This window comes from Urocitellus parryii, chromosome 9 (genome assembly GCF_045843805.1).
Source record: "Urocitellus parryii isolate mUroPar1 chromosome 9, mUroPar1.hap1, whole genome shotgun sequence".
In the NCBI taxonomy this organism is placed as follows: Eukaryota; Metazoa; Chordata; class Mammalia; order Rodentia; family Sciuridae; genus Urocitellus; species Urocitellus parryii.
The window spans coordinates 32,590,841-32,616,517 of NC_135539.1; the positions used below are offsets into that span (position 1 = coordinate 32,590,841).

Below are 25,677 nucleotides of genomic sequence, written 5' to 3' on the forward strand. Positions count from 1 at the left end.
CAGAATAACTAGCTGAAGAGAGAAGCCTGCGGCCCCCAATCCAGGTATATATTGGGGGACAACAGAAGAAACTCGGGAAGGAATTAGGGAAGAAGTCAGCAACAGAGAAGCACCAGAACCAGTTTAGAATCCAGAAGGCAGGGGAGAGGGCAGAGGTAAGTTCCCAGAAGAGAGTCAGCTTTAATAAAACCAGAAGTGGAGAAGTAAGCTTGGGACAGCAGAGAAACTGCATTAGGAGGAAATGAGACTAAGGCTAGGGACCAGGAGATGACTGGAGATTGGGCTAAGTGGGGACAATGGAGCCTGATTATGGGCCACTTGAAGTACCTTCTGTGGGAAGATTTTTTTATGACCCTTTTACATTCAACATACTCAACTACGTTCCAGTTATCACCTGAGGATACTATGTTGTAAATGGTTTCTCTTATGGAATTTGTAAAGAAGGTATATGAAAAGATGATATCCCTTGCAAAGAGCTCACCTACCAAAAATAAAAACTCCTAGAAGAGTGTTTCCAATCATAAACACTCAATGGATCCAAGATGCCCTTTAGCTATACATCGTGAAATACTCCTAGTTATAGGATTCTGGTTATGCAAATTAGAAACTACCTAGGAAATATAAACTAACTGTAAATCAGCTGTATACCTTGCCTTTTCCTCTTAAAACCACTTTTCTTTCTGGATCTGATTAGATAAATATTACAAAAATGAAACAAAGTCATAACCAAGTAACCAAAATCTTCCAAATCTGGAAGGGCCCATCCCTGAATAGGGATACCGTCAAAGCCCCACTGCCTTTTAAGTAGGGAAGGGAGGCATGCATACAGTTCCCACCCCACCTCCCAGAACAGTGAGTGACCTTCCCAGGTACAGAGGACAAACCCTAGCAATTGGGAGCAGCTAGATACATGCACACACATAAGACCAAGAGACAACCAAAAACCACTACTCTAACCTTGCAGGAGGTTTGGGAGAAGAGGCAAAAATTCCTGATACAGGAGATCATGGCTACCTCCGCCAATAGAGCGGAACAACGCTCGAAGCAGCAGGAAGTAGTTGTAGGGCTCCTTGGCAGTCTGCGCAAGCTCCATGGAGCTATTCACAATCTTGTGCAGGTGAGGCTACGGAGGAGGAGAAAAGACCAATTAGTGGGCTCTAAAAAAGGATAGTTTACACCTTCCAGACTCCAGGTGACGGGTCACTATAATGTGAGAGTAATCAAAAGCAATTCTGAGGAGTGTGTCACAAAAGAAGAGCTTCCCAACCCTTATATGACTTAAATTAATTTCTCTTAACATGACTCAAATTAATTTCTCTTAACATACATGAGGCAGAAGGGTTCCAAGTCCAAAGGCAGTCTCAGCAACTTAGTGAGACCGTGTCTCAAATAAAAAAAGATTTAAAAAAAAAAAAGGACTGAGGATGTGACTCAGTGGTTAAGTATCTCTGCACCTCTGGGTTCAATCACTGGTACCAAAAAATACACACACACATACACATACACACACACACACACACACACACACAGGATATATAGGTTTCCACCAGTCTGGCTATGAAAAAATCATTTAGACGGTTCCTATGCTAACATGTAGTTACATGACATTGGCTAGTAGGAACCGAGGGTCTACCAGTTCTGCAGTTCTGGTAGACATAGTCCTTTAAAGGACTACATAATCACGTAAGATGAAAGAAGTTTATTTCCTCTAATATTTTAAATGCAAAAAGTAACCTAAAGGAACTGAAACATAACTACTAATCATTACCAAATGTGAAAAAAATCCAAAAGACAGAGTTTGCAGGCTGGGGATGTAACTCAGTGGTACTGCACTTGCACAGCATGTGCAAGGCCTTGGGTTCCATCCCTAGCACCACAAAAAAAAAAAGAAAAGGGAAGTTAAAAATACAGGATTTTGGAAGACTTAGTTGAAAAGATGTGATCATGAGTTTTCTATAATTTGGAAAAAAAGAAAGATTAGCTTATAAGAATTTTAATCAACATTTTAAACCAGATTAGCTTTTTAGTTTATACTTCTAATCTTGCTTTTGACATGTCACAGGCAAAATTTAACATGAAATCTTTCTGTATGCATATTTTAAGTGAACAGCACTGATACAATTACAAACTTCTTATATATGACATGGATATTTATTTTACAAAATAAACCAACTACATATGTTATTCTCTTGACAAAAAAGTTTTAAGGAATTCATTCCTTGAATATTTTTCTTGAACGCTAATCCAACATCCTAAGGTTAAAGTTTCTCCTATTAAGTAGGATTCTTGTTTTTTGGGTTGTTGGTCTGTATAGTTATAATATTGGCAAAAAAATTGAAATATTTGAAGACACTGAATTACAATTGAATATTTTATAATTAAGAAACAAGTATTTTCCTTTTATGTTAACAAAAATAACATTAACGTTACCGACAAAGAATTACTATATAACTGGAAAAAAGCAAGGAAACCATCCTGTAAAGCTAATTATCCCACACTTTATATCTTCCTGTCAGTTTACTTATTTACTCTTCAAAATTTCCCCTATAGAAAACATCACTCTTTAGACACACTTGGTAGTAATATTCAGCTTTCTACAGGAACTAAAATATTTTGCCATAAGTGGAATTTTTTTTCCAGTACCAGGGACTGAACTCAGGAGCACTCAATCACTAGTCCATATTTTGTACTTTATTTAGAGACAGGGTCTCACTGAGTTGCTTAGCACCTCGCTTTTGCTGAGGCTGGCTTTGAACTCACGATTCTCCTATCTTAGCCTCCCTAGCCACTGGGATTACAGGTGTGCACCACTGTGCCAGCAGAAGTGAATTTTTAATGAAATTTTTTCTTTTACCACTTGCTCTTTCAGCAGGTGACATAACTATGGATAGATTTTAGCATTTGCAAGAATAAAATAACTGATGAGATGCAATTACCTAGTATAATCTAGTATAATCCAGAAAAAGAAATTAAGTTTATAAAAGAAAGTAGGGGTTGCAATAATAACACAGTTGCTTACCGTAAGAGTTCTGAATGTTTCATATTAGGTCACCAGTTAAATACACTAAATTCTGTTTAGAAGCATATGAATTGTTTTTCATACCTGACCTTATTTGCTGAAAAATCTTTATTAATCCAAAGAGTACTTTATACATATAAAATAATCACTGTTCAAAAGTTTTAGCATTAAAAAAAAAAGACCCTAAACAAAACTGCTAGTCAGATCTAAATAAGAATTACCTTCAGCATTTGCTCATTTTCAGCTGCAAACAGGGAAACTGAGCCAAAGACCAACTTAAACAGTTTGAGGTACAGGTTGGAGAGCTCCACATTGGAGCCCATCTCTGGCAGGCGATCCAGGAGGTATTCCACCAGAATCGTGGCAAACAGAGCCGAGGTAGTAGGATTTGCCAAAAAGGAATTGGCAACAATCTGTCCAAACAAGAAATACTCATGAAAAAACAAAAACAAAAACAAATAACCACCCTTCCAAAGCAGCTTTAAGACAAAGTAACAAGGTTTCCAAAAACCAAAGCCAAAGTTAAACCTGTATCTGACAGGCCAAGAAATTAATTATTCACCAAAGGAAACTAAAGAAACAACTGGCTAAGCCTTCAGGAACCAGTTCACTCTGAGCATTCACATGTTATTTCATCCTCACTGTCAATACCAAGAGCTTGCATTTAACACACAATTTCTTCTTCTTCTTCTTCTTCTTCTTCTTCTTCTTCTTCTTCTTCTTCTTCTTCTTCTTTTTCATTAAAAAAAAAAATTAACTTCTAATGAGAGGAACTCAGATCTTCTGGAAACTTTTTTCAAATGTATAGCTTAACATTTCTCTGAATTTGGCTCTTAGGTAGTACTTTATTTTTTTAAATCCCTAACATAAATGAAACCAAGTATTCAACACATAAACAAAATACTTTGAAGTGAATGTTGGAAGAATGCAAAAAAGGAGCCTTATACCTGAAGAGCATAATTTTTTGAGATTCTTTCCACCATGTAAGGGACTGTAGTTTGAAAGATTTCTTTAAATGTTAAGGGATTCATCATGGTGAAGACGCCAGCAAAGTGTTCCAACACTTCCTTCTCTTCCTTCATTCTAACAGTCTGGCAGTTCGCTACTCGAATGTATGTTTGTCCATTTCCTGCTATCTGAACCTAGAATAGGGGAGAATCACCCACAGGCATTAAAACTGACTGAACTTCCCCAAATATACTTCATTACAAAATCATATAAGCTACATACTTAAAAGAGGGCACTTGAATTAAATAATAAATGTTCTCCCTTAATTCTTTTTTCTCTGCATAATTTTGGAATTTCAAAAATAATTTAGGTGTTCAGACCAGAAACTAAAACATAGTACATAAACATAAATCTTATGTTTCTATTGTATTCTATTTGAACCATCCCCCTAAAAAAATGCAACATTTCGATTCTTATAAACAAGAATCCTCACTAAAAAATGCAACGCTAGCTTGCACAACAAAAGCAAACCTGGGCATACAGACACCGTGGACCATCCAAACAGTCCCCGTTCCATCACCAGCACCTCTAATCCTAAGAGGCGTCTTCCACACTCAACAGCCTGCTAGGCGGGCACTTCCTTACCTGATAGATATCTAAGGCCTGCATTGCATACTTCACAAGTTTTATGTAAATCTGAGTCTCTTTGGGTTGTAACTGCTTGTTGGGAATGAACTGAGCTTCTGGAAAAGAGAGAGCATATTAAATTAACACGAATAAAACCTATCTACTAAAAGTGTCACTGGTCCAAATAATTTAAGAGCACAATTACCACCAGGTGCTTTACACGAAGTTATGCCCCACGTGATCGTCTTGACACCACAGACTAAGGTTTTTACCAAACTTCGGCAATCTGTAACCTGGAACGTCTGTTTGTCTTCCTTGTCCTTTTCTCCTTGCTTCTCAAAGGGAGGCACAGGAGCCGGGGTCACAGGGGTGGCTGGGGTAGGGGGTGGGGGTGGGGGTGGAGCAGGGGCTGGAACAGGGGCAGGGGAGGGGGCAGGACCAGGGGCCGCAGGGGCAGTGGGAACCCCAGGCAGAGCTGCTTCCACAGCTCCAAGTTCAGACTGAGGCTTGCACTTCTTAAAAATGGCAGAGAGCTGATACCGAGCAATGGTGTGGAATTTGAGAACAAAAACCTAAAAGGAAGAGAAGCCAGGTTAAGACAAAAGTCATCAACAGGCCACACGATCCCTTTGGATGACAAGAAAAATAGACTGTCACTGAAACACCTGAAGTCATACCTCTTGTCCTCCTCACAAAGGTGGCTGAAGCCTGGTAGTCTCTGAGCACTTTTTGTACCAGTCACAAAGGAAAAGAGACGTGCTGCGTCTTCCCTGTGATTACTATCTTTGTTTTACCCAGGAAGAGCCCGGCTCAGGAAAGTGAGTGGTCTGGTGAGCAGCAACAGGATTTGAGCCTGAGTGCAGGACTTACCCTCCTAGGGCCATACTACCACCTGCTGGCCTCAGGGATCATTTTTCACCCCTCACCAAGGCACCCACTGAGATCTCCCCAGAAATGTCCACAGCCGAGTTAAGCCTTGGCTTCTCTGTCCCACAAAATAACTCTGCCAGGAAATCATCTGCCAGGAAGTATACTCAGAGCTTCATGAGCTGCTTTACTTAACATTCACAGCAATCATGAGGAAATTCCATGATTACCCCTGGTAAGAAGATATTAAACTGCCACAGAGAAAGCAGTTCACCCAGGCACACTTAGCTAATGCAAGGAGGAGCTGGGATGGAAACCCAGGAGTTCTAACCCATGCGACCAAGCTCAGCACTCAGCTGTCTCATGAACTTTCCAGTAGAGCACTTGTGTTAAGTTTGGCCATGTGCAAGACAGAGCACAGGACAGACACTGCCTCTTAGAACCAGTACCTCCAGCATCCTCATGAGGACATCCCTCCCGTTGCCACTTTCCTGTTCGCTCTTAGACCGAATGCAGTCCACCAGGTTCAGCAGGAGCTTGCAGGACATCGTCTGGATGCTGCTGGGCAGGGACTCATCATCGATGTTCTTAGCAAAGAGCTGGACGGCGAGGGAGAGATCACTAAGGGGCAGGTGCTGTCGAACGTGGTGCACGAGGTCGGCCAGCGTGCTGTAGGCAAGGGGCCTGTAGGCAGAGATCCCCCCACTAGTGCTTATTCCCCTTTGCCACCGTGTACATGACTGTCTGCACTGGCAGCACCACCACTGAGACAGCACAGCAAAGCAGAGAAGGTCTCCCACAGCTCCAGTTCCCCCACCCACTCTCCCAGCTGACTAAAAGGTGCAAGTATTAACTCGATGTTTAAATTATCACTTTCCAAGTTAAATGGTTGACTTTTATTATGCACGTCATAAAGTTCCTAACAGACACTGGCACATACAGTGAACCCACCAGAAACAATTATCATATGACCTGCATCTGTGTGGGTTTTATATGTGAATTAAATAAATAAATAGTGTATGTGAATTAAAACCTATATTATGTCCATATTGTAGAAATATAATAATAATGGTCAAGCTATTAGTTCTTTTTTTAAAATATTTATTTTGTTTTAGTTTTAGGTGGACACAATATTTTATTTTTAACAGGGTGCTAAGGATCAAACCCAGTGCCTCATGCATGTTAGGTGAACGCTCTACCACTGAGCCACAACACAATCCCAGCCCCAAGCTATTAGTTCTTTACTCACTAAACATGTGGACTTCTGCCACACGCAACTCTGGGCATGATGAATAAGTAACACAGTGACCCTGCCTGGTAAACAGAGCCCCCACCCTCATGGAAGAGAACAAACAAGAAAAGAAATAAACTATACAAGTGTTGGGGGAGTTGAGGGGTGTGCCTGAAAGGGGCACTGTGAGAAGGACCAGTTGGGGAACTATGCTGGGATGCCAGGGAAGGTTCCTTTGAGGAACACTGAAGCCAAGACTGTGAGGACAAGAAGGAACCATAAGGCAAAAAGCCAGGAAATTTTCCAGATGAGGAAACTAGGCAGACCAAGGGCCTGAGGAGAAGTGCCCAGAGTAGCCAAGGAACTATAGGAGCTAGTGTGGCCGCAGGAAGTCGGGGAGGGGAGTTAGAAGGCCAAAGCCGCAGCCACAGCAGCAGCAGCAGCAGCAGGGACAAGTCAAGAAGGGAAAGAAACATGAAAACTCTGTAACAAGTGAGCAAAGCCAAATCATGCTTGAACTCCTGTGCGGTGGTCAAAAGTTGGGTTTTTTCTAGGGACAAAAGAAAATCACTAAAGGGTTTCAAGCAAGAGTAACATCATTTGTTGCCCAACTCCAGGCAAGTTCAACCCCAAACTGTAAAAGAATGCCTTACTGGGCTGGGCTGTGGCTCAGTGGTAGAGCACTTGTCTAGCATGTGTAAGGCACTGGGTTCGATTCTCAGCACCACATATAAATAAATGAATGAAATAAAGGTCTATCAACAATTTAAAAAAAAAAGGAATGCCTTACTTAATATTTTTTATAAACACTATAAGGAATCTACGTCATATTCAAAACATCCTGTACATTTCTCAAAGATTCATCACATCTCCCTTACTGGAGGCAAAAAAAATAATCATATTGATGCATTTTACACTGAAAAGATGATTGTTAATTTTCTCCTTAAAAACAGTAACTATTACCATACTACGTGTTACTTTTTCTAAAGTATAAGAAATAACATACATATGTATTGAAATAACACATTAGGTACTAGATAATTGTTTTCACGTATCAGTTAAAAAAGTCAATTTAAATTTTCAAACAAGTATTAGAAATAAAGACTAGAAGAAAATAAACCAAAATACTAGCAATATTATTTGAATTTCCTGTGTAGGACCAAAGACATTTTTTCTTCTTTTTTCTTGGTAGGTTAAAAATACTCTTCTTAACAATGTGTTATTAAAAAAAAAAAAAAAAAGAAAAAACCTAATAAAGTTCTACCTATAATTTAAATCAAGACTCTGATTTCTACTTTAAGCAAGGGTATGAAAAACAGCCTAGGGGGCTGGGGATGTGGCTCAAGTGGTAGCGCGCTCGCCTGGCATGCGTGCGGCCCGGGTTCGATCCTCAGCACCACATACAAAGATGTTGTGTCCGCCAATAACTAAAAAAAAATAAATAAATATTAAAAAAAAAAAAAAAAGAAAAACAGCCTAGGCCTTTCCAAAATTTCCTATTATTCAAATTCAGTAAGTCAAAGCCTAATAGCCTATAATTGTTGAAACACTCAGAACACTAAATGCCAGTAATTGCTGCCCCTGGCATTTAACCTACCAGATATCATGGGTCTAATTTCATACCTCAGAGTTTCTCGAGCAGTATATCCTGAGCCAATTAGTATGGATTCATCAAACAGCTTGTCCATGCAAGGAATGAACTCTAGAAAACAAATATGCATTGTGTATGTCACCAACATGACCAGTTAAACATCAAATTATCTCATAGTATTTCATAGCAGTCAGTGAGCAAGTGATCTGGACTTGAAAAGGGCTAGAAAAGGGACCAGAAAGGCACATGTACCATTCCAGGTAAAGGCACTGGCTCTGTTGGGCCACACAAGCCACCTATCCCTGAAGATGCAGTCAGGGTTATGTTCAGAGAATGAACTAAGAGTAATTAAAAAAAAAAATCCAAAAGAATGTTACAATTCTGGAACAAAGCCAGCCTCAGCTTCAATAAGTAAAATGAAATACATATTTCACCAGGAAATAGTTAATGCAGGTCAAAGTAGTAAAAGAAATGTCAACACAGGAAGGACACATGCACATCCTTGATTAACTTCTTAAGCAAGACAGCACGAGGAGAAGTGATAAATGAAAACAGCAAGAATAGTCCCTTCTGAGGTCAGAGGGAGAATGTGGCTGAGAGGCAGGAAGGCACAGAAGGAAAGGAGCAAAGGCTCAGATGCTGAATGCTGGAAGACTGGCTAAGGGATGAGTAAAAACTGAAAGCAAAGGGAAAAGGTAACAAGAAATCAAACTGTGCAGCCAAGGGCTTCCAGATCCTCCCCGCAACCCCAAATCAGAATCTCTAGAAAATAAAGAACTTTGTTAAACAGTGAATGGTGGTGTCTTCAAACCACTGGCTCTTCAGAATCAGTGCAAACGGGCTGCCATTTGATATTGTTCCACATGTCAAAAAAAAGTAAGGCAAGAGTAAATGTTGGTGGATGGGGAGATCTAACTATGACATACTTTTTTTTATATTTTGAGAGTCTTTAAAAGTTTCTTTCAATCAACTTTTTTGAGAAGAGATACTGTTTCATATTTCACTTTTAGAAATTACTATCATCGGCTTCGAATAACCTGTCATATAGTATCTTGCTTAGAGAAAAAAAACAAAACAAAACCTAGGTGCAGCAGCTTAGGTAGGCCTGTAATCCTGGCAACTCGGTGAGACTCTCAAGCAACTCCACAAGACCCTGTCTCAAAATGAAAGGAATAAGACAGACGAACTGGGGGTGCAGATCAGTGGTAAAGTGCTCCTAGGTTCAACCCTCAGAGGCCCTCCCCAAAAAAGCCTATCAGAAAAGAGACCCCCCCACATACCTGTTCCTAAAAAAGGAAGATTCTAAAAGCTAAATTCCACATGTCTCACAGGATCAAAACTCGGAGGGTGGCAAATAGGTGGTACCACAGACGCCAAGCTTTAGGCCTCAAAAGGGCCTGCTTCAGCAGTGTCGGATCAGGGAGTAGTTATGAGAAAGCACGAGGACTGCACTGACACAGTGGAAACCTCCACTATCCAAGTCCAAAAGCAGCTCCCAAATCCTCATTGACATGTAGCACGGATACTGGAGAGTAATCCGAGAATGGAACTGAGACAGAATTTCCCCATTTCAGTAAATGGATTAAAAAAGGTTCCTCTTAAAGTTCTTCCATTGTGGTATCATACAGAAAGGAACACACTAAGACAAAAAAACATAAATCACAAAGGAAGTGTCACCAAGCAAGGGATGTAAATGACAGCAATGTTCTATTCATCCACCTTAAGCAGGTGTATATTCTCTAATTTTTAAAGAAAATCACATTTCTTTTGTGATCTTTGCTAAATGTGTCAAATTTAAAAAACAGGGGCGGGGGGTGGGTGTTAAAATGTGTATATTTTGTGAGTGTGACAGAGAGAGGCTGGGGATTGAACCCAGGGCTACACATGAACTCTTATCACTGACCTACACATCCAGGTCCTCCTGGAAAAAGTGAGTATGTGCTTTCCAGCTACATCCACATACATTCATCACTATAACATAGTTTCATTTTTCAGTACTGGGGAGCAAACCCAGAGCTCGTACATTCTAAGCAAGCACTGTATCACTGGGCTATCTCCCCAACCCTTTTTAAGTTTTACTTGAAACAGAGGTCTCATTAAGTGGCCCAGACTGCCCTTGAACTTGCAGTATTCTTGCTTCGGCCTTTCAAGTTGCTGGGATGACAAGTGTGCACCACCACACCAGGCTATAGTTTGAATTTAACAGCACAAAAAAAAACTGCACCTTACTATATTAACTGGTAGACAAGCACAGAGACTGTACCCTTCCTTTCTTGTTTACCAACTACATAAGGAAGCCAAGTCTTGGTTTTACACATGGCCTGATTTATAAACTCGTGGCACATAAAACATTAATGGGAAAAATTGGGGAAAATGATTACCATCTCTAACGTTAGGATATAACTTCAATCTAACATTTTAGGCATATCAAATATGCAAAAATAGTAAACTTATAAAAATCCATGGTAATGAGAGAAACAGTGTTATTATCAGATTAGCAAAAAGCAAGAACAACTCATCATTTTCACAACATGGAGAATGGAAATACTGTATTTTGTTCGACCTTTAAAGACTGATAGCTGTAAGAAAGCAAATGGATGTTGGCTATTTCAAAAGATTTGCAGCCAAAGGCAGAAAGTACCAAAAAAATATTCAGAACAAAAGCTATGCTAAGGAAGTGACTACTTTAATTATGATATATGTATTTTTTTATTTTTTTTGTTTTATTTTTGGAGTACCAGGGATTGAACTCAGGGGCACTCGACCTCTGAGCCACATCCCCAGCCCTATTCTGTATTTTATTTAGAGACAGAGTTTCACTGAGTTGCTTAGTGCCTCACTTTTGCTGAGCCTGGCTTTGAACTCACGATCCTCCTGCCTCAGCCTCCAGAGCTGCTGGGATACCAGCATGCGCCACTGCACCCGGCTAATTATGATATTTTTGAGAAGGTAAAGGCAAAACTCTGGCACCAGGCAAGAAGAGAGAGAGGCAGAGAGAGGGAGGTGATAAGGGGAAGGCAATCACAGATAGGAAGGTAGAGAGGAAGAGAAAACAAGAAAAAGAATAAGCCAAAGACAGCAATAAAGGAGAAAGGAAGAGGGATGTGGAGATTCAGCAGCATAGCATCAATTACGACCAAGCCCCACCCCCAAAGATGGCAACAGGGTCACAAAAGCACTCAAAGAAGACTTACGGTTTCTCAGTTCTGTGGTGAGGATGTGTTTTGCAGCAATAAGAAGCTCCTTTCTGAGGTGTGCAGTCTCTGCTGGACAATTTGAAAGTAACTGTAACATTCCTTTCACCATCTGCTGAGAATACTTAGTCACCAACTCCTGTGAAAGTAAAGAGTAAAATGACAGTTACACTGCTGGGGGGTGTTAAGAAAAACCCAAATTCTATCAGCTTTTTAAAAATTCAGAAAGACATAGCTTGACTCAAGGGACACTCAAAGTAACAGGCATACTAAAAAAGGAATATCCAAATGTTTCAATTTTGTGCATGCACACGCGCACGCGATTAGGTGTATGTGTGTGCCCACCAGTGCGTGCACACACACTGCCCTTCGGGAAGCCATGTATGGCAACACAAACAGCCATTCTTTTACAGAGTGGGACTGTGGATGACACCACTGTACTTTCCTGTGTCTTCCAGAGTTTCAACAATGAATGTGTTGCTTCCTTACTGGAGGAAAAATAAATGCTAAGAAGTGTTCCAAAAGTACTCTTTACTTAGTCATTTCAGGATGGGAAATTGAGAATGACACCAGAGATAATGCTAATAACACAGAATAGCTCTAATCACAGTCTCCCCTCAAGGGGTCACAGAAGTCTATTCACCAAGGGAACTCAAGCACCAAAGGATTAAAAAAAAAAAAAAAAAAAAAACTGAATTAAGTAAGCCAAATGTTCTATTTTCTTATTGTAGGTTATTATTCTCTAGTTAAATATAGGAAAAAAGGGAAAAAAAGCTTTTAAAGGCAGTTTTTATTCCTGACAATTTAAAATGTGCCTTTTCATTTTCCTAAAGTAAATCTACCAAAAAAAATTACAATTCCATTGCTATAGATCAGAAATAAATTTATTCCGTACTTTGGAATAATCATGACTATTTAAGTATTTTATTCAAAGTATTTTATGATTGATGAAAGAATATTTTTTTTTCAAGCCCTTACGACTTAACTAAGACCACAATGAAAACAAAACAAAAACACTCTACAGGCTCCTCGAAAAAGTACCTGAAACTTCTATCATGGTTTGATTTGGTAACACCCCGTGTAGCTCCAAGCTCTCTGGCACCTATTTGCCTCAACCATAACTTCTAACAACAGAAGGTCAGTGAACCACATATGGCCACATGAAAATCTGTGTGCAGATGTTTATTTATAAGAGCTTTATTCACAATAGCCAAAAATCACACACACAAATCCAAAAAGACAAAAAAAAAAAAAAAAAAAAAAAAAAAAAAAAAAACCTTAGTGGTTTGTTGAACTAGAGTGTGGGAAAAAATAAAAGTGACTCCTGAAGGGTAGAGTTTCTTTGGAAGGAAAAAGGGTTGTACCAAAAAAAAAAAAAAAAAAAATCTATAAGTAAATTAAAAACCATTCCATTTTACAATGTGTAAATTCTCAATAAAGCTGTATTCATATATTATTGTCGTAACTCTCAATGTGATAGTAAGGAAAGGTCTTTAGGAGATAAAGTTAAATGATATCCTAAGGGTAGGTAGGAAACTAATTTGACAAAAAATATGGGCATAAGAGGGGAAGAAAGATCTCTTCACCATGTGAAGACCCAGCAAAAAGGTAGATACCGTCAAGTAATAAAGCAAGGTCTCACTAGAAACCAAACCCTACCAGAACCTTGAACTTGGACTCGGCCTCCAGAATTTGAAGAGAGAATACATTGTGTTGTGTAAGCCACCTAATTTATGGGCATTTTGTTAAGAGACAGCTGAGCAGACCTACTCAGCAATAAAAGTATTTCAGCCTTAATAAAATAAAAAGGACAAAACCCAGCACTCCTGCTAAGTGAAAAAAAAAACAGATTCAACTAATCCCACACACTACCTGATTCCATTATGAAGACACTAGAAAAGGCAAAACTACAGGGACAGAAACAGATCAGGGCTCTCCGGAGGTGGGGATATGAGGAAGAAACTAATTACAGATGTACATGAGAGCATTTTTTTGGGTAATGAAAATGTTCTGTATCTTGATGTGTTGACACTCACCAACTACAAACAAATATCAATTCAAAGAAGTATATATTCACAAGTGGTGAATTTTATTGTATGTAAATTATAGCAAAAAAAAAGTTAAGGAACTAACCTGGTAAATTCTGATGATATAAGCTAAAAATGACAATGTTTTAATCTGGGCAGCAATAAAGTCAGCATACAATTCCTTGTTGTAAAGCTTATGTTGCCTGAGGAAAGTGAATAAAATTTACAATATGAATTAGTTCTTATTCTTTAATTAATAGGTTAATAGTTAATTAACTATATATAACAATTAGTAGGCTCAAAGTCTGTTTCTACATAGACAAGAAAAACACAGCAGTTGGGCTGGAGATGTGCCTCAAGCGATAGCGCGCTCGCCTGGCATGCATGCGGCCTGGGTTCGATCCTCAGCACCACATACAAACAAAGATGTTATGTCCGCCGAATACTAAAAAAAAAATACTAAAAAACTTCTCTCTCTCTCTCTCTCTCTCTTAAAAAAAAAAACAAAAAAACACAGCAGCAACATAAACGCTTACATACTTTTATGTAGTTCCAGGTAACATAAAGGGCTTAAAGCCCCAAACCAAACATTTGCACAAGTCAGTCCACAACAGTGCCATGAATTTCATAAAGCCAACACGGGACCCATCCACTCCAACACGGAATATTAGTGTACCTACTGGCTCACTGCAAGCCCTATTCTGGGGCCCTGGGGATTGTTAGAGGCAACTCCTCGTTAGATCCTGCTCTCATACACCTCTGCCAGACAGGCTGCAAGTCAAGACAAGTCTAAGGAGGAATGCCCCACAGCTTGAGACAAGCCCCTGAGGATGAATATGGCTGGCCTATTCACAGATTTGGGGTTTCAGGAGAAAGGACACCAGGAAGTAAGGAATACTCCAGTTCTCATGCTGAAGTCTTCAAGGTGAGAAAGGCTGGGACATCCACAGTTACAAGTGAGTGCAGTAATGCCTAATCATACTTCTAAACTTACAGGATAACAGAAACCAAAACATCTTATCTTTTCAAAATAAGGAACTAAAAAAATATGATTATTATCACTGAAACACAAGTTCAAAGTCAAAAGCACATATAATTTCACCGAAATGTTAATGCCGCAAACTTTCACATCTTAAGAATGACAACGGCAAGTATATTATTAGTTGAAGGTAAAGGTGCTGCTGCAGTCAGCTACACCACCATCAAAAGACGACTCACCTGGCTTGTGCAGATACCTGGATTGCAATGGTATTCATGATCAAGGGCACAAACTCAGCAACGACATTGTGGATATTCAATTTGTAGAGCTAAAAGCAAAAACATCAAATGTTCATGCTTTTGCATTGTTACAAAAAAATTATTTGGCATACCAAAGAAACTACAGAATTCAGTACATTAGCTAGTACGTCGTCATATACATCTCTGTGTTACAAAAAAATTTTGCCAAAAAACCAAGATACTAATAAGCAGTACACATACCTGGTACATTAATACAACAATAATGGGCAATTCTGCCAACACTTTCAAAGAAAGTGATCCTCTTGGAATGATGGAATGCTGTAAAACAGAAAGAGAAAGAACTGTGGTTATCACTGTGGCATTTACAAGAGCCTCAATAAGCATCACCACATCGAAATAAAGAAAACACACACACACATCTTTGTAAATATCTATAACAAAAGATCCAAACTATTTTGAAAATAAAGCATATGGAACTATCATTAATATAAAGGTTTTTTATATTTTTGCCATAATTACTTGTAGTAAAAACTTCAGGAAAATATGTCAAAAAGAGATTCAAATCACCTAAGAAGAATTTTAAGCCAATATTATTTTACTTAAAAGAACAGCAAAAAGTATAATTTATTCAGCAGTATTATCTTAAGATATTTAAAAACAAAAGACATTTATGATAAATAAAGGAAATAATTGAGTAATCTTATTAAAGTCTCAGAATAGATAAATGTCAGACCCAAAATACAAATGTGTGTGAACAGACAAGCAAAGAAAATTAAAAGAAATACAAAAAGAATGATACACAGAAAAGTTTCCAACTTAAGAAGTGCTAAGGAGTGAAAGCTTTATTTTACTTAAAGTCTTTCATTCACCCTAGCACAAACTGAAACATTCTACACAGTCATTTCAGTAAAACAAATACAAATATTAAAATATTATTAATTCAATCATATGAACATAAGTCACATTAAAGACCCAATACACACTACATTATGTGGCACTACAAAATAGTAGCCTACAGACAATATAAGCAATTCACAAAACCCCACAAGACAGGTTTTTCAGATAAGCAAGAAGATAAGAGCAGAACAAAGGTTCAGGAACTTTCCCAGAGTCAGAAAACTTGAGGGCTTATGCTGAGACACCATCTGGTGCTTTCTGCCCGCTGAGCCTTTGTGCTCAGTTACTGAACTACAATTTTATTGGGACTTTCAAAGGACTTGATTAATGTCAAAAGACTCAAAGCTAAGGAGAGGCAAAGTCCCTTAAACCTGGCCTGCTGCTCTTCCCAGTATGAGAGTCCAAGTCTCTGTGACCACTTCCTGGCATCAGTGGTACCCAATGGTTCACTTTCACCACATCCAGGCTGCACAGCAGAACCAGTGATGCTCTGCCAGGCACAGTGGTTTACGTGTATTAAATGCCTCTAGGTGATTAATGAAAAAAAAAAAAAAAACTTAAGTGGCCTAAAAGATTAGTATCTCATTCAAAGTGGAGGAGCCCCAGGTTAAAACTAATCCCAGAAGTCTGAGAAGACTCACCGTCCGGGTCTCACTGTCCTCCCGCTCGGGGTTGACCTTCACAGCAATGGTTGTGATCATACCAACCATTTCTGGGGGAGGCACTGTGTTCTCGGGAATCACCTGAGGGTTCTCAAAATATCGGTTCTACACAAAAGGAATAGAAAATGTTTGTTCTAAAGTCAAGTATAAAATGCCTTAATAACATATGTCCAATACTTAGTGGAAGAAACCAAAATGCTTATGAAGTGTTCTTAACTATATATATATTAAAAAATTCAATGATATACTAAAGTACTGAAAAGCCACACCACCTCCCCAAGGCTTCAAGACTAGGAGCTCAGTCACAAAATGCACAAAGTAAAAAACAAAAACCCCAATGTCAAGGGTTGCTTACAAGTGAAAATAGTGGATGATTTATTTGCTGCTTTTTTTCCAAAATTTCTACAATAAGAATATACTGCTATAATAAGAATACATAGAATGTAAAAAAATGAAAATATTTAAGCTAAATAAGATCAAAAGAACTCCTTTTTTGAATGGTTGACTTATCAATGTAAGTTTTAACCATCACTACACATTTCTCATTCTAAAATTAGCATCCCCCAATTATTTCTCCAACCAAACTACTCCAAATTCTCTTTGGAATAAGGAAACAACAAACAAATATGACTAATAAATTCAAACCATAGTAAAAACATACCACTACTTTTGGAAGCTCCTTATAAATCTGTTTCACAAAATCCAAGAAATGATGAATCTTAAAAAAAAAAAAAAAAGAAAATAATACATTCATTATAATTTATTAACAAAAAAATGCTTTCAATAAGAAAAACTTTAGGGCTGGGGTTGTGGCTCAGTGGTAGAGCGCTTATCACATGTGAGGCACTAGGTTTGAGTCTTAGCACCACATTAAAAATAAAATTAAATTAAAGATATCATGTCCAACTACAGCTATTTTTTTAAAAGAAAAACTTTAATAGTTTTAATGTGTAAGAACTCGTAAAACAGGTAAATAAAATGTCAGACATGATAAAAAGAAGCAATGGATAAGAACACACACAATAAGAAATATAAATGCAAAGGACAAATAAACAGAAAGTAAGTTTCTGTTTCAGAGATTTGTTTATAAAAGAGCAAAGAGATTTTGCCCTTCAAAAAATAATACACTACACTTGAGAAGGACTCTCATGTTACTGAGGGAATCATAACTCCTGAAAACTTTCTAGAAATCAACTTAGCAGTTTCCAAAATTAAAATTAGCAGTATACATCAGAAGCATTAAAACCTTTGACTTTATAACTCTACTTCTACAAACTTATCTATAAAATAACTCCAACCATAAACAAAGATGCTCAGTAATGGTTAAGAAGTAAAAGGTAAATACACCTTAAATATCTAAAAAAAAAAAAAAAAAAGGATACCTATAAGAATATGATGCACACTTTAAAAATTAACTTTATAGCCAGGCATGGGGGCAAATGCTTGTAATCCCAGCAAGTTGGTAGGCTGAGGCAGGACCACAAGTTCAAGGTCAGCCTCACCAACAAAGGAAGACCCCATCTCAAAAAAATTTAAAAGAATGATTGAGGATTTATGTAGCTCAGTGGTAAAGTACCCCTGGATTCAATCCTCAGAACCAAAATTTTAAAATTAAACAAAAAACAAAAAAACAAATTAACTTTTTAAGTTGGGCATAGTGGCGCACACCTGTAATCCCAATTATTTAAGAGGCTAAGGCAAGAGTCTCACAAGTTCAAGACCAGCTTGGTCAATTTATCTCAATCTGGGGATATAGCTCAGTGATATAGCATCCCTGGGTTCAATTCTCAGTACTGAAAAATAAATAAATAAATAAATAAATAACTCTATAAAGAATTTCTTTTTTTTTTTTTAGTATTTTTTTTTAAGTTATAGATAGACACAATACCTTTATTTATTTTTATGTGGTGCTGAAGATTGAACCCAGTGCCTCACATGTTCTAGGCAGGTGCTCTACCACTGAGCTACAGCTCTAGCCCCAAGAATTTCTTATGATTGGGAAAATGTTTACATATAATATGAAAGAAATAAATCACAACATAAAATATTACATACAGTATTATCAGAATTATGTGTGAAATATATATAAAGTGGGAAAGAGAAAAGAAAATCACAAAGATATTAAATATTGCTAAGATGTCAGGAATTCTATTTTATCTTTATGCTTTTAATTTCCAAATAATCCACAGAGAAGATATTCTCTTAATTATGGCTAAGACAGTGTGTTTATTGCTTACTACTGTAGGTAGGGGCCAATCACTGAGCTAAGAACTTTAATTTTATACACAAATCTTCAGACATTTGAGAACATGTCTCCATGTTATGGAAAAGGCTCTAAAAGACAATGAGTTCACCCAATGTCACTCAGCTGCAGAGTTGCTTAGTTTAGATCCAAATCCAGCACGGACTTCAGAATTCCCACCTTGTCAACATCAGATGTGTACATACCAGGAGAGTCCACACAGACCTGCTAGCCTGACTGGCTAATACATTTCAACTACTGAGCAAATTCAGCAAGATATTGATACATACATTTTTTTTAAAAGCCCCTGATGAATCCACAAATAACTGCCTCCAACTTGGGCTATATTTTCTACATTGTCCAATCAACTTTTAAAAAGTAATAATTGTACACAGTACAAGGAACTTGCTGACACTTTATAAATGCTATCAGGATAAACAACTTACTTCTTGTGTGATTGGTGGCCTGAACTGTTTGTGTAGCTCAATAATTATTCTTAGACAGATAAGAACATTTTCTTCATTTTCAGTCTTTAAAAAAAGAAAGACATTTTTAAAAAGTTATACTTCTGAAGAGTTTTAATCTCAAGATAAAAAACAATTTTCTAAGCATTTTATGCAGACACACACACCCTCTGTCAACTAAATTACATATAACTTGCTGAAAATTCATAAGCCCATAAAACCCAGCTGTCCCAGACAGAACTGTCCATGGTCTTTGGTAGATTATCAAGGGCATTCCACTTGTAAGCTGCATGAGAATGACACTCTACCATTAGATACACTGGCATATTTGGTAACTCACACTATAAACTAATGTCTTAATGGCCAAAGTTATCACTGTTCACTACTTGGAAATACAGGTTAAGTACCCCTCATCCAAAAATACAAAATCCCAAACTTGACATGATGCCCCAAGCAAAAAAGTCCACACCTGATCTCATGGGATGGGGTCATACTCAAAACACAGGTGCACTAAAAATATTGCATGAAACCATCTTTTGGCTACATGTATAACATGTATATGAAACATACATGAATTTCATATTTAGACTTGGGCTGTATCTTCAAGACTTCTCATAAAGTATATGAAAATATTCCCCCCCCCCCAAAAAAAATCCCAAATCCAAAACACTTCTGGTCCCAAGCATTCAGGTAAGGGATACTTGTACTGCCCAAAGACCTGGAAAGGACAAACAACTACCGGTTCACCATGGACTGGACCCTGGGCTGAGCACTTTATGAAAGTTCTAAAAATGAGGGGTACCACTCACATTTTACCTATGAGGAAGTAAAGACTCAAGAGAAGTTAAGCAATGTGGCCAACATGGTACAGCTAATAAACAGCAGAGGCAAGATACGATCCAACTCTATCCCTCTCCAAAGATCATCTTTCCAAGGAGCCCCAAAACACAATAAATTGTAAACACATCAAAACTACGAGGAGCAAGAAAATAATATTAGGGATTCATTCAACAAGCATCAAATGGATTCCCCAAGAGTTCATGACCTTCTTCATAAGCACCCACTATCATAAAGCATTGTGCTTGAAATACAAACTATAAAAAGCACTGTGCCAACAAACCCTGTGCTGAATATTTTGACCACCACCCAACTTATTTTCCACCAAGTCTAGTCAATTCCCAGCGACCAAAAAAAGTTCAGTTAAGTAGTCTGTCTTAAAAGGAAATGGGGAAAAGTGAACACACGACACATTTTTATTCACATAAATGAGAACTTCAGTGAAAAGGAAATCGTTGTATAGAAGCAAATTTTACTTAAAAAAAAAAAACCAACACATTGATACCTTTGAATATAGCTATATAATAAGAATTCTTAAATATTACCTCTAAAAAGCGAAACATCACAGACAAAACATTTTTTGTATGAGGACGAAGATGTTCATTAGTTGGTATTCTGTGAATTATTTCAAGTACTAGCTTCCGCAGTTGCTGGCAAAGAAAAATAAAAGTGTAAAGATAAAATACATGCAAGAGATCCAAATTAATTGTCTCACATTCTACAAGTGTCACACAGCTATCGGCACTGGTAACTACCATAAAATAAGATGGATCTAATTTTAGAAGGAGTCCTGTAAATTATTTACATGTTAGCCGAAGTGTATACTGAAAACTTTTTATTTTCAATATTTCTACAACTGTGTACCAAATCAACTAAGCTAACCTTTCCTTTCACAATGTATCAGTATTTCTAGCAAAAGGACACAAACAGGTGAAGATGGAGTATATCTAAGACGAAAGCGCAAAATGTAAACTGAACTTAGTTTAGAACCTCCCCTCATCATCTCCGTTTAGCTCCCATAACACGGTACAATCTTGTCACCTTGTGCCTAAGGAATATTCCACCACAGGCTATACTAAGCTTTCATGGTTCTAGTACCTATGGAGCTGACAACTAGGCAGGTCAAATATGTAAGTTCTTGAATTGGTAAAATACAAAAATGCTCCCTCTAGCAATAAACTTCCACGAATATTATGGCAATATTTTAAGTTTATTTTTAAGAGCTAAATAGTTATAGAAAAAGTGGCATAGTGGGAATATTCTAAAATTATCAAGTGGAGACAGGGTGTGAATAATGGGACTGCAGAGAGAAAATGGAATTAGCCATAAGAACTGAAATTTAATAAGATTAGCATTGGTAATAGGTGTGGAAATTGGTATCATTCAATTAATTTTTTTCCTTGATACATGTTTGACATAGATAGCACAAGGCCATGGGTTCAATCCCCAGCACCACCAAAAAAATGAAAAATAACACAGTGAACAAATATACATTACCAACTGGCAAACAGAAATAATTTAAATTGTAAAAGAAATGGCCTGGCAGAGCACAGTAATCCCTACAACTTTGGAGGCTGAGATAGGAGGATCACAAGTTCAAGGCCAGCCTCAGCAACTTAGCAAGGCCATAAGCAATTTAATGAGACCCTGAGGATGTGGCTCAGTGGCGAAGCACCTGAGTTCAGTACATAGTTAAAAAAAAAAAAAAAAGCCTAGACAAAACCAAACCTGAGGAGGAAATGGGCTTGACCAAATTATCCAAAAATGACAAAACTTTTAATTTTCAGTGAAACCCTAAGTTTTCTGAATTGTTTTCTTCATAAATGTTTGCAAGCCCACAGCATGACATTTTCCTCTGATACTTTTTAACAGGTTACCTGGGCTGGTTTCTCCTGAAGAAACTGGACTTCTCCATCTTGAAGAAATGTAAGAAATCGAGGGATGATATGTTCTAGGAATGTAGAATACTGAGGAGATGATGTTACATTCTAATTAGGCAAAAATAAAAGAAAACTCCATTAGTTATAAGCTCATATTGCATTTCAAATTCACATTTTATAATGACCTCAAAGGAATACAAAACATTTTCACAGAGCCAACAATAATTCTGAGTATTTAGATGTTTTTGTAGTAATAAAGTTTTAAATAAATTAGGATGATTGTTACTTCTGAAATCCAATTTAAGAGAACAAAATTTACTATTAAAATTAGAAGTACTGAGCAGGGCATGAGTATAAAAAAAGGGCTACAAAAAAAGTTCACTATGATGGGAGAAGAATATAAAAGAAAGGGGTTAAACTTTTACCATCACAACAAGCTAGTGAGCAAGGCATCTGGGCAGTTAAATGCAGGGCAGAAGATAAAGTTTGGGGGTTGTTGCCAGGCAAGGGACACATGCGTATAATCTCAGGGACCAGCAGGCTGAGGCAGGATGACTGCACAGCCTCATCAACTTAGTGAGGCCCTAGGTGTTTAGCAAGACCTTGTCTCAAAATAAAATAAAAAGGGCTGAGGATGTGGTTCAATCCCCAGTACCCTAACTCACAAAAAATGGAGTTTTGACTATCATGTATGGAAATCTTAGAAGACAAGTCTATAAACAATGGGACAGAAAAACTGGCGAAATCAGAAAGCAGAGTGATGCCCCAGGAGAGGAAAGGAACTACTGCAATTCCTGATCTATGCAATAGAACATCGGTCTCCCAGAGCCAACTCCAGGCACACAGAACACCACATGGGGGGCAGCCCCCACCACAGTACAGCACCTAAATAGTTTCTCCCAAGTGGACTGTCACCTTTCATCCCAAAGCTAGGACATTTTATGAAACATTTGGATTCAAGGAAAATCAAGAATCAACAAATGGAATGGTATCAAACGAAAAAGCTTTTTCACAGCAAAGGAAACCATCAATCATGAAGAGAGAGCTTACAGAATGGGAAAAACTTTGACACCTGCACCTCAGATACAGCATAATCTCCAGGTATATAAAGAACTCAAAAACTTCATACCAAAAAAAAAAAAAGTAAATAAATTTAAAAAAAAAGCCCTAATCAATACATGGGCAAAGGAACTGAACAGGCACTTTACAGAAGAAATAAAATTAGTCAACAAATACGTGAAAAATGTTTTAACATCTCTAGCAGTAGGAGAAATGCAAATTAAAACTACATTGAGATTCTATCTCATTTCAGTCAGAACGGCAATTATCAAGAATACAAATAACAGGGCTGGGGATGTGGCTCAAGTGGTAGCTCGCTCGCCTGGCATGCATGCGGCCTGGGTTCGATCCTCAGCACCACATACCAACAAAGATGTTGTATCGGCCAAGAACTAAAAATGAAATATTAAAAAATTCTCTCTCTCTCTCTCTCCCCCCTCTCTCACTCTCTTTAAAAAAAAAAAAGAATACAAATAACAATAAATGTTGGAGAGGGTGTGGGGGAAAAGCTATACTCATAGACTGCTCTGCTGGTGGGACTATAAATTGGTACAACCACTTTGGAAAATCTGGAATAAAACCACCATTTGACCCAGTTATCCCACTCCTCAGCATATAGTAAAGGACTTTAAATCGGCATACTACAGTGATGCAACCACATCAATGTTATAGTGGCTCAATTCACAAGAGCTAAACTATGGAACCAACATAGGTGCCCTTCAACAGATAAATGGATAAAGAAAATGTGGTATATATACACAATGGACTACTATCGAATAGTAAATAAGAATCAAATTATGGCATTTGTTAGTAAATGGATGGAACTAAAGGCTATCATACTAAGTGAAGTAAGCTACTCCCCCAAAACCAAAATCTGAGAATGTTCTCTCTTACTAACACACAATGCGGGGGCAGGGAAGAATAGAAGTTCGTTTGATTAGTCAAAAGGGGATGAAGGGAGGGGAGCTGGGAATGAGAAAGATAGCAGAATGAATCAACATAACTTTCCCTAGATTCACTTATGAATACATGACCAGTATAACTCAACATCAAGAATGGGATCCTAGCAAGTTATACCCCGAGTATGTATGTCAAAATACACTCTTCTGTCATGTATATCTAAAAAGAACAAATTTTTTTTCAAAAGCATTCAAGGAAAAAGAGTCAAGATCTAAATTAGGATGCAGAACTAACTGCCTTGTTATCAGAAAGTCAAGCACATCCACGTTATAGCTCACACTAACTACTGATCACAGAGTTTTCAAATATGAATTTCTCTTTAAAAAACAAAAACAAAACCAAAAAACACTTAAGGCTAGATAACTAGGTATGGTGGCACACATCTATAATCCCAGCTACTCAGAAGCAGAAGCAGGATAATCCCAAGTTTAAGGATAGCCTGGATAACTCAAGTGAGATTGTCTCTCAAAATAGAATCTAAAAAGGATGTAGCACAGTGGTAAAGTGCTTGCTCAGTACTCACAAAGCCCTGGGTTCTATTCCCTAGTACTGGGGGGGTTGGAGAAGGGATAGATAAACGGACTGATACACATACACACACACACATCTTGTCAACTGCTGATGATCATTCTAGTATTTAATTCTTTAAAGAACTCAGTTAACTGAAATTATTTAAATCAAGTATTTATATCACACAGATTTCAAGTCACAATTTTAAAAAGTTCCCAGTACACTACTTCACTTAACCATGTTAATTTAATCAACGCATCTGAGACCAAAATGCTAGGAACTCACTGTCATACATTAAAAAGGAGAGTAAATCCTCAGAAACTCAAAAGGGCCAGTCCTTAATCCAGCTCACATCATGCCAACATGTGTTTATTCCTGCAGGTTTAGAGAATGCCCCAGGATTTCAGCCTCTCAAATAAACTTGCCAGACTATGATTCTCCCATAGGGTCCCCTCCAATAAAATGTAGAATGCAGACTTATCCTTTTCTACCTTCCCCCTCTTTTTATATAAAGTTTTTAACACCTTGCTTTAGTAGCTTGGGCAAAAGAGAAATCTCCTGAGGTTGGAGTTGTAGCTCAGTGATACAGCGCTTGTCTAAAATGTGTCAGGCACTGGGTTCAATTCTCAGCACTGCATACAAATAAAGGTCCATCGACAACTAAAAAATATTAAAAAAAAAAAAAAAGAAAGAAAGAAAGAGAAATCTCCTTAGCTAGATCTCTAAATATCTCACAATTTTGTTCTCAGCTCAAAGCTAAAAGTTCTTCAAAATTTCTATTAAAAAACAAATACAAACTAAAATATTATCCATTACCATAAACAGAAAAGCACAGAATTCAATCTTACTGGTGTTTCTTTTTCTGTTTTTGTATTACTGGAGATTGAACCCAGGATCATTTGATCCCTGAGCTACATCTCAGCCCTTTTTATCTTGAAGCAGGGTCCTCCTAAATTGCCCAGGCTGGCCTCAAACTTGTAATCCTCCTACCTCAGCCTCCTGAGTAGCTGGGTTACAGGCATGCCCCACTGCCCCTGGCTTCCCACTAGCATTATTTAATCTTTATTAGTCCAAAAGACCAAGTAGTAGCCGGGCATGGTGACGCAGGCCTGTAATCCCAGCAGCTGAGAAGGCTGAGGCAGGAAAATCACAAGTTCAAAGCCTGCCTCAGCAAAATCGAGGTGCTAAGCAACTCAGTGAGACCCTGTCTCTAAATAAAACACAAAATTGGGCTGGGGATGTGGCTCAGTGGTAAAGGGCCCCTGAGTTCAATCCCCAGTACAAAAAAAAGAGACCATGCAGAGGCTAAGAAACATAGTATTTATTGTTCTTAACCTTATCAACTCCCAAGAAAGGTTTTATTATCCACACATTAAAATAAGACTTTCTCATCTGTTTATTAGACTAACCCAGATGAACCATA

At 37.9% G+C, this 25,677-nt stretch overlaps 1 protein-coding gene across 5 annotated transcripts in view; it reads right to left on the bottom strand.

Annotated features, from left to right (window-relative positions):
• The window catches only part of Trrap (transformation/transcription domain associated protein), a 120,760-nt gene that overhangs the window by 90,433 nt on the left and 4,650 nt on the right, over positions 1 to 25,677 (bottom strand). For all 5 annotated transcript variants that reach the window (XM_026404197.2, XM_026404196.2, XM_026404191.2 and 2 more), the window contains exons 4-19: positions 21,723 to 21,833; positions 20,391 to 20,495; positions 18,991 to 19,074; positions 16,964 to 17,020; positions 16,282 to 16,407; positions 14,984 to 15,061; positions 14,723 to 14,811; positions 13,611 to 13,707; positions 11,478 to 11,616; positions 8,316 to 8,394; positions 5,911 to 6,145; positions 4,800 to 5,166; positions 4,613 to 4,710; positions 3,967 to 4,161; positions 3,241 to 3,432; positions 958 to 1,123 (exon numbers count right to left, since the gene is read on the bottom strand). In XM_026404197.2, coding sequence (XP_026259982.1) covers positions 958 to 1,123; positions 3,241 to 3,432; positions 3,967 to 4,161; positions 4,613 to 4,710; positions 4,800 to 5,166; positions 5,911 to 6,145; positions 8,316 to 8,394; positions 11,478 to 11,616; positions 13,611 to 13,707; positions 14,723 to 14,811; positions 14,984 to 15,061; positions 16,282 to 16,407; positions 16,964 to 17,020; positions 18,991 to 19,074; positions 20,391 to 20,495; positions 21,723 to 21,833 — 2,218 coding nt within the window. The remainder of the gene's footprint in view (positions 1 to 957; positions 1,124 to 3,240; positions 3,433 to 3,966; positions 4,162 to 4,612; positions 4,711 to 4,799; positions 5,167 to 5,910; positions 6,146 to 8,315; positions 8,395 to 11,477; positions 11,617 to 13,610; positions 13,708 to 14,722; positions 14,812 to 14,983; positions 15,062 to 16,281; positions 16,408 to 16,963; positions 17,021 to 18,990; positions 19,075 to 20,390; positions 20,496 to 21,722; positions 21,834 to 25,677) is intronic.